Below are 12,430 nucleotides of genomic sequence, written 5' to 3'. Positions count from 1 at the left end.
TTAACACTGGCCACTCCAGGCTTGTATTAAACTTCCAAGGTTACAGCTTTTCTCTGACCTTGGATTGGTAGATGCTGCCACCACCCAAGTGCAGAACCCCTCTGAGAGCCCAGGAAGGCACACTTGGGAATTCCTTCCTGTGGGGTACCCTCAAGCCCTTTCACTCCCCCTTCCCCCCCGGGGAAGAACTGAGAAAGAAAGAAAAAAAGGAAATCAGCTGTTGCCACCAGCTAATTAAACAACATGTGCACAAACTTCTTAAAACACAAAAATCCAATTCTGTTCTTAGAAAAGATAAACTTTATTAATAAAAGAAAGAAAGAAAATACATGTGGGAACTCAGGCTATTGCTAGATTTTAAAAGAGCAACTACAAGGATTAAGCATCAAGAATAGCTTTCTTGAGGTCCAGCTTAAAGGTTACAAGCTAAACAAAAGCATCTGGGGTTAGCACAGAGGAACCCACAAGCCATAATGAAATAAAAGGGATAAACCTAATTGCATCTTCATAGACATTTTCTGATCTACTTACATATCTGGGGTTTTAAATGAGTAGTTTCTAGGTATGATACTGATGATTTTTCATACCTGGCCCAAGCTTCTTACAGCATAACTGCTACCCTGTCCATCTCTCCGCAGAAGAACAGACAGACAATTCCACAGAGAGTGTCCTTCATCCTCAAACCCAACCTGGGGAGAAGAATAAAGATGTTTCTGAACATGCCTCTGGTGATCATTAGCCTTTTGGCTTGAAACTGCCCTACGTTGCCATCTGAAATTCTGTCTGCAGTTTTTGTCACTGTTATTTCAAAGGACTCTATCTAGTTACTATTTCAATTGTGCTGTTGCTGCTTTGTCTTTCTTCTGCAGAGCTAGTAGCTGGGAATGACACTGGCACTGTACTGAAGCCACATCGAGGGACTAATTCTTTGATACATCGGAGATCTGATTGCTATGGACTCAGGTACTGGGCCCAGATCCTGCAGTGGGATCTGCCAGTACATGTTGAATTCCATTGAAATCAAAAGGACTTCACATGGGTGCAGAGGCCTGCACTAGTAGATTCCAGTGCAGGATCGGTGCTTTATTTAATATGGATCTGAGAGATACCTCTTGAAATCAGGGGTTCTTTTCATTGTATTGGAATCCCTACAATGGTGGGTTCCAGAGTGAAGTGCATATCCTTTCAGCAATCAGCGCTTGCATTCTTTCTTGATCACTGCTTTACAAAGTATACAAGTCTTAAAAGCATTTGTACAGGTCCATCAGCTTGTTTCTAGCCCTTACATCTTGAGATGTCAGAAGCTTAGACCTGGTTCCTCAGTCTCGCAGTACTATTTTGGCACCGGGCCCAGGGTCAAACATAACCAGTCACAGATCTCAGACAACAACTGCTTTCAATCCTTGCCCTCCTGAAAGTCAATGGGCTCAGATGGTGGGATGTTTGTACTAGCCGTTTCCCGAGGAGATATTTGTTTTATAATGATGTGAGGCAAAATCATGAAGTCCTTGTTCAGGGAAAACTCCCATTCACAATAGTTAAAAAGTGAGTAAGCACATCAGGATTTTAATGGTATTTTGACTTTAGTTACTTTGGTCATTTGCAGCACTTTTTGCTTCTGTTTTAAAGGCTCACTGCTCTGCTTCACCTGCACTCAAAGACTTTAATGTATAGAGGTGTGGGCGATTGCTATGAACTATAATTGGCCAAAATCACCTGGCTCCAGGCCACAGCTTGAGCGCTGTTTGTTCAAGTGACATAGAAAAAGAATTCTCTCTGTATTAGCAGTAGTCCCGGTTCCCTCCGCCGTACAGACAGTCTCTCAGAGAGGAGCCTCCTCCCCACTACTGCTCCTTTCGAAAAGCATTGGAGAGGTCAGCTATAAACTGGTCCCATTTTTTCTGCCAGACCTGTTTGGCATGGGCTTTCTCCTCTGGCAGCAAGGAGCTGTATCTGTGGGATGAAAGAGAGCAAGGATCAGACACGGGATTGGGATGGCTGGGGAGGGGAAACTATTTCAGGATCTGAGTCCAAAATGAAAAGGCAAGAAGCTGGGAAAGATTAACCCTTTGTGTTGCCTCAGATAAAAATTAAAAAAGTTGTGTCTGTCACCTGTTCCTAATGGCGGGAAGTAACAGATTTGTCCTCCAAACCGCTGAAGGATGCCTAGGATTGACATAGGCCTGGGCATCAGCTTTGAGAAAATAGACAAAGATTCAGGTGCAGGCCAGAATGCTTTGGGCACAATGGCCAAGCCATCAGAGGATGCATAATGGGTCTCTGCAAAACATACAACTAAGTAAAATTCAAACAAATGAAAAGTGATTTGAAAAAAATCACCTCTCTCTCTCCTGCCCAAGGCTAGGCTCCATAGGTAAATTGGCACTGGAGGTGGGGAGGGGAGGAAAGAGACACACCAAGAGATGCTGTATTGACAATGGACAGCATAGACTCTGGGATAGCACAAGCCCCTCAAATCCTGCACTATGAGAGACATGGCGAGGACTTTGGGTCAGCAGAACCCCAGCCCAAGTGACAGAGGAGACTCTGGGGCTGAAAACAGAATAAGGTGGCTATCTGCATATATCTATGCTAAGGTGGCTAGCAGGCATATATCTCCCCAAGTGTCACTCCTAGTGCGAGAGTGTGTGCTTACTTTAGAGAGTTTAGGGCCAGTTGTTTTAAGGTTCTCAGGTCAGCGTGCATCCCGCCGATGCCCATGAACACCTCATAGAAGTCATACGACACACCCTTTGATCCAAAGACAGATGGATCGTCTGGACTAATCACCATGGGGTGTCCCTCTGCCATCAGCTCAGCAGCAGGATGGTTCCTCAAATCCGATACTAACAGCAGGACCTTGGGATGAGGGGGAGGAAGAGGAAGAAGCAAGGATGGGTTATTCTTACAGCTATTTGCAGTATATATTTATACTTTGTTTGGAAGCTCTTTGGGGCAGAGATTGTCTTTCTATCATATGTTTGTACAGCACCTAGCACAGTGGGACTGGAGCCTGTAACAGCATTTCCTTCCCCAGACCCTCCTATCTTAGTTTTCCCTACTACTGCGCCTCTGGGGTACTTGCACACCACACAACGGATATGGAGTCTGGTTAATTAATACTATGAAACAAAAAATATCTACCCTACACAGAAAGAACTCACCCTGTACCCTTATTACCCAGGCTTTCCAACTCCTTTCTGGCCCTTCCCTCGAGGCTTCACAGTCACTTGTTTCAGGCCTCTTCAGGCTAAGCCCCTCCTTGTCTCTAGTCTCAGGCCTCCAGCCTCCACAATGGAGAGCTATCTTCTCCTCGCCCCAGTCTCCCTAGCCTTCTGTAGAGTAGAATTTGTAAGGTATTAGCTATCACATGTTAACAGCCTAGTGTAAACAAAGCAGTGTGCCTTTAACATGTGTTAAACTGGTCAAGGCTTTAACTCTGTTTGGCACCTGTTAAATGTGCATTGCATTGTCTACACTAGACTACACTACACTAGGTGTTTGTTAACACCTTACAAATCCTAATCTAGAGAAGGCTTCACAGAGTGAACCAGGAGTTTTGCTTTATATATTCTCATAGACAGACACATGATCCCAGGTCACATGATCCCTTAGACACGTGCTTCATCTAAAAGTCCCAAAACTCTTGTCTTAAAGGAGCTACCTCCCTGTAACAGGCATGCTGGACTGCACACATACCCAAAGGACCAGCTTCTTGTTACAGGTCTCTAGGCACTATCACGATACAAGTAAATAATCATTATAATAGTTCGTATACATATTCCTAATGTTATGCTCTGAAGGGGAAAAAAAACAGCAAAGAGACCATAACAAGGGAATAGGTGAAAGAGAAAGAAGAGACCATATGTAATTTCCAATAAGTGTGGCAATTAAACCAAGCAAAGAATGTCTCCATAATGGTTGAGTTAAAGGACAAGGACTCAGTCTCCAGAGTAGTCCTCTGTCCCCCTCCCCACAAATCGTTCTTTAGAACCTCCCACATAGAAAAATGCATCTGTTTCTCACTCACCTTCCAAAAATGCAAATATCTTCTACATAATATGTCTCCCTCTCAGAATGACCTTCTATGGCCAATGAGACATGAGAGGCAGTCATGGAGCAGGACAAAGAGCACCTGGAGAGTGGTAAAGGATAACACAGATACATCCTGCCCCCCACCCTTAACCGGTATCTACACAAAGGCCAATATATGTTGAGCAACACCCTGCTGCAGGTCATTTATCAAATTCTAAATTTCTGGTCCCAGCTCCTGACTTGAGACCTAAGGTCACTCAGGTAGGTCCTACCTGGTTGGAGATTGGGCAGAGTTCTATAGGAACATCCATCTTAAGGGACAAATTCTTGGCTACTAAATGTTTAATGAGAGCGAATCCATGGCCAATCCGACTGGTATTGAACAGCAAAGCATCGAGCACATTGTTGTCTACAGAGGTGCCCTGCCAGTCTGAGGAGAGAAAGATGGTTCCAAATCACTTCCCTGTTTTTGGAAACAGATCTTCTCAAACAGGAAATTAATTTATTTTATTTTTTAAATAAATGCCTCAAATACAAACTAATAGGCTTCCTCATGGCTTGTCTCCTTTGTCTACCAGGGACTACACCCAGCTTAAAACTCTCTATAGCACCGCACGTCATCTGGTGGGTGAATAATATATTGCATGTAAACATGTTATTCCAGCAATAAAGGACAAAGGGTATATTTAATTATTTGAACAAACATATTTAAGCTAAGATATGTAGCTGACTCAGTGACATTCATTAGCAAATGGGCTTAAAAACATGACTCTGGCTGGTGATGGCCTCAAAAATTCCCTCTCTGGTGCTGGTGAGTGTGGGAGAGGAGACAACTGAACACACTGCTCTGGTAAGGGGATAGCTATGCAACACCAGTGACACCTCCTGCTGCCTGACTCCAGAAGAACAGGCCCAGGAACAGCCCAAGATGAGGAAATGAGAGTGTTCAATGCAGAAGACAGGTGAAGGGGACAATGAGTATCAGACACAGACAGAGATGGTGGTGATGGTGAGGGACATGAAGACAATGGGAGAAAGTAGGGAGCAGGTAGGGGATGTGGAACCTGAAAATGGGAGGAACCATCCAGTATGCTATGGCGGTGAGCTGATCTTCTGCTGACGTAGAAGAATGGTGGGAAACGGACTATACCAAACCACTTCCCATGATACAACCACCAGCTCTCCTTCTCAGTATCCAAGTATCCACTCCCCCACATGGCCTGTGTTCTCATGCTTACCAGTCTCACCAGCATGGAAAAAGTAAGGCAAAGTGACTCCTAGGGAGTATGGAATGGTCAGGGCATCCTTCAAGTTCCACAGAGAGTGTCCTTCATCCTCATACCCAACCTGGGGAGAAGAATAAAGATGTTTCTGAACACGCTCCTGGTGATCATTAGTCTTTTGGCTTGAAACTGCCCTACGTTGCCATCTGAAACTCCAGTACTGTATTCCTATTTTTTGTTAAAGAGCTCCTCCAGGGGTGAAAACTAGCATAGTTCCATTGACTTCCACAGAGTTATCCTGGTTTGCAACAACCAGGAACAGGCCCTCTCTGTAAAAGATAGGTCATACACATGTTTTTAAGAAGAGAATAGTGCAGCTGGTAAGGATGCTAGTGCATGTCGCTGCCATTGCAAATCCACCAATAACAGAATTCCCTACATTTCCGCACTCACGCCCACATACACATTCCCAATCCCCACCAAAGCTCTTATTCTTGAGATAGCAACTAACACAAAAGCAGCCTCAGAATGACTTTGCAGAAAGTCTGGGATACTGGTTGCTGCTCCCTTGCTTTTCCCCTTGACAGACAGTCAGGTTTTAGACGCTGGGTTTGGTGTCAAGAAGAAAGATAACTTATATCCCATTTTCCTGCGGTAGTTTCATTAGGTACTCTTCCTCTGTCTCAGTCCTGAATTATAATGGCCAGCATAAGTCTTGTGCTGTAGAAACAGCTGCTCATGACTAAGTAGGTGGCATTCTTTCCTCTGAGTAAAGACTTAGTAACATACCTGCAGAATCTCAGGAGACACTGTGCTGAAGTGCTGATTAGAACAGAGATCAGGACCACTTGTGGTCACTGAAAATCCCACTGCATTTTCTACAAGATTTGGCAGTTTCCTGGCCAAATTCCAACTCCACAAATTACATCCTGCCCACCTCAATTTCATCTGCAGTTTAAATGAAATAAATTATTTTTTACTTCACTTCCCAAATGCAGTTATAAAGTATGGCTGTGAGGCATTCTATAGCTACTTCTCCCCAGAGGTGGCTGCACTGTAGTGGCTGATGCCTATGCAAACAAAGTTATTTGGGATCCTGCAGGACGAAAGACAATGGGGCAGCATTTCAACAGCTTGCTTTGCTGTTTTTCCCTTCTGAAATCTCTTTGTACCAATAATCACAACTCAGCCCTTGTAATATTAAATACAAAACCAAGTAAGAAATAATACAAAGATACCAGGTCAAATCCCGCCAGAGTGTTCGGAAACGTGGCTCGGAGGTCCATGGCCTTATAGACAGCTTTTTTAATCTCAGTAACATTCTGCTTTCTGAAAACCAAGAGACAGAGAAAGGTGCTGATGCTCATTTCCATGGAACCAGTTTCTCAGGTTCTGACTGTTTTATGATCAGGAGCCTTAAGGGAATACCCAATTTAAAAAAAAAAACGCATAAATGCCTAAGAAAAGCCCAAATGACTAGAGTTAACCAGCATCATGCACACTGTTTGGGACTAATTGGCCAATCTCCCCTGTATCAATAAGCCAATGACGGGGCAGAACCAGAACAACTGTATAGGTAATATTTTAAACATGCTCTGTGTATTATTTTGCAGGAGTTTTTGCATTTTAATTGTGTTTTAAAATTAACCCACTAGAGGCCATAGGAGTCTGTTGGATTCAAATGTGTATAAAGGTTTCTGGGAAGGCAGCATTTGCAGGGTCCCTGAAGGAGCTTTGAAATATACAGTACCAACCCTCCAGCTGTTCTGCTGTTGCTCCTGCTTCCACAGAAATAGATGATGCATCAAGATTCAGACAGAGAACACATAAGGCTTTGAGAAAACACACTCACTTCTCATGTGCACACACACAGAAACAGCCTCCTGCTCACTCATTGCCGCTCCTTTCAGCTCAAGAGTAATCACTTTTCCATACACACCATCATTGCTAACAAACCCCAATCATCTTACATGTACACATTCTCACTTCTATGAACAACTGCACACATTCACCCTCAGTCATTTCCACCTGCAGATGTTTATATGCTGGAAAGCACTTCAGGAGTTAATGCTCTAGGCCTCACTACACTGGAAGCAATGCAATTTGGATCACTTCCAGGGTCTCTCTGTTGTAACCACTTGTGCCACTCAATTGATCCTGCCTGCACGACAACATGACCATTTACACATAGAACACTTCCAAACTCGCCCCATGCAAGCAGCCTCTACCTGTGTGTTGTAAATATAATTTTTGCTCCAATAAAATCAGGGTGATCCTTAACAAACTGCCTCGTCACCTCCTGATACGTTGCCACAGACCAGGATTCATTGTATTGGGTCCCATCCAGTTCATACACCTGTGGAAAGAATAAACACATACAAAAAACAAAAAAAAAGAAAGAAAGAGCAGAGGATGGTCTGTGATTAGTGAGGAGAAAGAAGTGACACTGCTAAACTTTGAAGGAAAGATGGAACAATTCTGAAGTAGTCTGTGGCTCGAATTAAAAATGGCAGGTGTATAAGGCCAGAAATCCAAACTGTGTCCAGTGCCAGGAAGAAAAAAAAGACTCAGTAGTTAAATTGTTCGGGATACCTTTTCTTGGTGCCTGATTAACCAGCAAGCACCGGAGAACACTTTGCTTTCACAGTATATCATACAATAACCTGACTTCTTAACACACATACATGGTAACCAAGTGCCCTGGAGTTCAGGGGGTCTCGGGAAAAACACGAGAGCTTGCTACAGAGCACCTCAATTACTGAGACACTGCATCTGCATGTTTGGTTGCTCACAAATACCATGTCCGTCAACGATAGCAGGAGCATGGCAAGAATAAAGAAAGGGTTGGTTTTACAGTTAAGGTAGTAGACTGGAATTCAGGATATTGGGGTTCAATTCTCATCTCTGCCAAAGATTTCCTCAGTGACCGTGGGCAAGTCAGTTAATCTCTCTGTACCTCCAGCTCCCTATCTGTAAAATGGGGAGAATACTGCTTCATTTGTCTCATCTATTTAGTTTGCAAGCTCTTCAGCACAGGGACTACGTACAGTGCCTTGCACAATGGGACCCCAGTTTTGGTTGGGCCCAGTAGACAGTACCATAATATTAATAATAATAAGCAGCAGGGGCACTGTCCAAACTTTATCACAGGTGGATTTTATCACCAGCTCCATCCCCCACTCTCACCTTGTCCTTTCCTTCGCTCTCCTTCCATCTCTTCATCTCCCTGCCCCTCTTCCCCTCCATCCCTAATTTGGCTCTACTCACCTTTCTCTTCATTCCCCTGCCCTCTCTCCCTTATATTCATCTCATTCTCCCCTGTCTGCTCCTAACTATATCTCATTCTCCCCCGTCTGCTCCTAACCACTCTGGGACCCTCTTGCATTGTAATCACCACCTTCACAGACACAAGAAGCCAAGTGGGATTTTGCAGATTATCAAAAGGACATATTCCACGACCATAGGGAATCAAGATTTTCTACGTCTGGCTTTACAAACACTGTTGCCCAAGTCCTACAAATGAGTCTCCAGCAACAGAGGTGTCAGCCTGTGCCTTTGCACCCAGTCCACCTTTATTGTAGAGTTTAGTTGGGTATGATAGGTAGAGATGGGCCAGAAAGCCATGCTACAAACGCTGGCCTCTTTCCAGTAAAGAGCTTTCCTCCATTCTCCTCCCAAGTACACATTTTCCATCTGGGCTCATTGGCTGTCTGGTAAATGAAGGCTTTTAGCATCCCAGACATCTTTGGCTAGTCTACCTTGGCTCACTGGGTCCATTTCAACATTGACACGGCTAAAGGACAAAAGCATTTTGACATTGCAACTGTTTTCTCTTCCCAGCTGCCACAACAACAGACATTTGGGACCGGTAAGTCAAGCAAAATTGGCCAATCACCATCCTCCACAAAGCAAGAAACACCATTTTCCCCCCCATTCAAATGTTAGTGCTGGCAGAAAGTGCCAGAATGTCCGCTCTGGGGATGCTGTGGCTGAGCTGGGACAAGTGCGAAGGTGGCTCAGTCTCTGTATTCACAACAGCACCTGCCTCACTACTAAAGCAGATGCCACTGAGGACATTACTTGAAACCAATTGCAGCCATGGTGTGCGTGATACAGACACCTACTGCTTGAGCTGAACTGAGACCACCACCCATTTCATGTAGTCCATTAGATAGCAATGATTTATAGTCAATGCCAATGTAGTCTGGAGTGAGACTAGAAACCTACATGCTAAAAAAGGTTAGCCCATTCACAAGGCTCTATGTATTCAGGGGCAAGCTGTGCCTACATTCTGTTGCAAGGCCCCTGGATTCTCTGTCCTTCTGATGCGACCAATTGGAAATTACGCAGCAGTTTCATTAACTTTTCTTTTTTAAGTGGAGGTTTTTATTGTATTAAATGTGACAAGAAATGGTTGCCTCTGTTATTTATTTTGATATTAAATTGTATTTGTTTCACAATGTTCCCATGTTTTCAATGTGGTGCAGATTACAGTATTCACAACATGTGGCCACACTGCAAAGTTGTCAAGGTGAAGCTGAAGATTTCATCAGCTGAGCAGGGGGCAGTCAGGGCTTTTGGCACCTAGGAAGGCATCCAGGGCAGTTTGGGATTATGGGACAATTACACTGGTTATAGGTGATAATCAGTGAAAAAAATGATAGTTTAAATATCAACATTATTATCCTTAGGTTCCAGTGTTAATTGAAAAGAAAGGAGACGTTCACAACTTTCAGAGCTATTGTTTCAGGCTGTCTATACATTCTGGAGAGAACACTGCATCAGTTTGTGTTCCTAAGCTTATCGTCACAGCAATGAAGACTAGAAACAAAAAAACAAACAGGTCAGATTTTGGAGCACAGTTCTGCAGCAAGGGATGGAAACCACAGCAAATTCCATGGCCCTCCAACTGCAGAATACACAGAGCATCATCCATTTCATTCCCCTGAACAACCAAGTGTGACAATCACAGTCCAGACACCCCAGGGTCTGAACAGGGGTCTGAACCTCAAAGAGTAAGTGATTAATAGTATATACAATCAGTTGATTCATTGTACTATAAAAGTGCATTGAGTAAGGTCTTTTATGAAAGCTGGTTATACACTAGTCAGATCATTGTGTGATGTTTGCAGGGGTGGTGTACAAAGAGCTATGTATCTATGCTGGAAAGAATGTTCCTAAAATATATTTTGAGGATAGCCTTGATAAACAAGCCTGCCTTAGACAAAGGAATGTGCATTTACTTGTCTGGGCCAAGCTTTGTAAGCCATAGACATTAAAGTACATTTACATATAAGATAAATAAAGCAATCAAGCTAACAAGCAGCACAGGAAGCAGCTTAGTAAACACACCGGGGGACAGAGTCTGCACCCCCAGGAAGTCTTCGTGGTTCTTAAGACGAAGACAATAGACTTTGGGAGCTATAAAGGGAGCAAAAAGGGACATTCTAGTGATCTATCACTTAGGAGACATAGGGAACAGCAAACTCTGAGCCTGTGAATGGTGGATCCTCTTGGTGAGGGAGGCAGGAGCTGCTGGTGGCTAGCTGTAAGCGAGGAACTGTTTTAGGCAAAGATATAGCTTGTTAGAATTAAGTTTTAGGCACTAGAAAGCGTGTTATTTTTGTTTTGTTTGTAACCCTTTTCCATCTCTTTTCTTCTGCCTGGTGCCACTTAAATCTCTGATCTTTGTTACTAAACTTATCCTTAGTTTTACTATAGACTGCGTTTTTGCTGTTGTATTGAAGTAAATCATGAGTCTTCTGCTAATCTACCAGGCTGGGTGTGTGCTCCCTCTCTTTGGAGGCAGCAACCATAATACCTTCTGTGAGTGTCCAGGGAGAAAGACTGGACACTGCAGAGAGACGTCTCTGGGGGAACTCGGGAACTGGGGTTCATTGGTTGTTACCTGCAAGGCAACGTTTTGACTGGCGAGTCTCAAGGAGTTTGCTGGCACAGCAAATAGACTGGAGTGTCAGGGAGCTGACCACACACTTTAGCAGCAGCCAAGCTCTCACTTACTGAGCCAAAGGGTGACACAGTGGTTTACGGTTCTGGGTTCCCTGAGGGGACTGTCATACCAAGTTCCCAGCAAAGAGCTTTCAAATAGAAGCAGATTTTTCCACCCCCATATGGTCAGCTGTGCAAGGATCTGAATCTAAATACAAGACAGGGCTGGAGAAAAGTTAGAGAAACAAGGTTTTAAAATAATATCAGAGAAGCCATAAAGTGCGTACCGGTGGCAGTATAGCTCTTATCTCGACATACTGTATGTTATCCTCATAGAGCTCCAACAGCCCTTGATAGAAATAGGCCTTGAACACAGGTGCATAGCAGACAAGGCCAGAAGCAGTGAAAAAGACATTTTCAAATCTTCTCCAAATGAAAGCCTGTGTTGGGTATGTCAGCTCAGGGTTGTCAGTCACCAGGGTCATGTTCTTCAGCAAACTACAGAAAGAGAAATAGGACAGCTGGATTTCGGAGTGTACACAAGATGAGCTGGCAGTTCTGTAACCAGGAGTCACAGAACAATATAACCACTTCTATTTAGATATGGGCCTTCCCACCAAAGGCCAAGCTGTATGCATATGGGGATCCGCCATCCACAGCCACCTCAGGGGTGGAGTGGGGGAGCTTTTCTGCATCAGCAGCACTACCTAGTGTGTTTTAGGTCACATACTGGAGAGGAAGGGAAAGGAAGGAACATGAAGAATAGCGTCTCACCCAATGGGGGCCCACTTCCTGACTGGAGCCTCTAGGCATTATCACAATACAAATACTTTCCAATTTAAACTACATAGGGGATTATTTTAAAGTAATTGCCTTCTGCCTCCCAAATTAGAATGTGGCTGACATAGGGTTAACAACCTAATCTTGCAAATGTAACCCCATCACCTTAATTACAATGACTGGGACTCTTTACCACCTCCAAGAGGGCAACACCCTCTAGTCACTAGGGGGCAGCATTGTTTCAATATCACACCCTTACTAAGCAAGTTACTTTCAAAAAGTCACACTTTAGTGCCTTTCTGACATTAAGGAATCTACTGAATAAACGGTTATCTATCAAAAAAAACACAAAAAAAACACCTTTAGTCCTACTGAACCAATCTGGCTACTCCATTATACCAATCCAAAACTCATAATTTGCAACTTCAGCAATGGATTCAATT

General features: G+C 43.8%; 2 protein-coding genes across 2 annotated transcripts in view; both read right to left on the bottom strand.

Annotated features, from left to right (window-relative positions):
* BID (BH3 interacting domain death agonist) overlaps positions 1-12,430 on the bottom strand; it is a 536,402-nt gene that overhangs the window by 151,175 nt on the left and 372,797 nt on the right. The gene's annotated exons all lie outside the window — the stretch shown is intronic.
* ADA2 (adenosine deaminase 2) overlaps positions 337-12,430 on the bottom strand; it is a 30,392-nt gene continuing 18,298 nt past the window's right edge. Inside the window, exons 5-11 of the mRNA XM_073320049.2 lie at positions 11,495-11,705; positions 7,487-7,614; positions 6,497-6,587; positions 5,274-5,382; positions 4,308-4,465; positions 2,657-2,859; positions 337-1,953 (exon numbers count right to left, since the gene is read on the bottom strand). Coding sequence (XP_073176150.1) covers positions 1,845-1,953; positions 2,657-2,859; positions 4,308-4,465; positions 5,274-5,382; positions 6,497-6,587; positions 7,487-7,614; positions 11,495-11,705 — 1,009 coding nt within the window. The 3' untranslated portion in view covers positions 337-1,844. The remainder of the gene's footprint in view (positions 1,954-2,656; positions 2,860-4,307; positions 4,466-5,273; positions 5,383-6,496; positions 6,588-7,486; positions 7,615-11,494; positions 11,706-12,430) is intronic.

This window comes from Lepidochelys kempii, chromosome 1 (assembly GCF_965140285.1).
Source record: "Lepidochelys kempii isolate rLepKem1 chromosome 1, rLepKem1.hap1, whole genome shotgun sequence".
NCBI lineage: Eukaryota > Metazoa > Chordata > Testudines > Cheloniidae > Lepidochelys > Lepidochelys kempii.
This window is presented reverse-complemented; position numbering and strand designations above follow the sequence as displayed.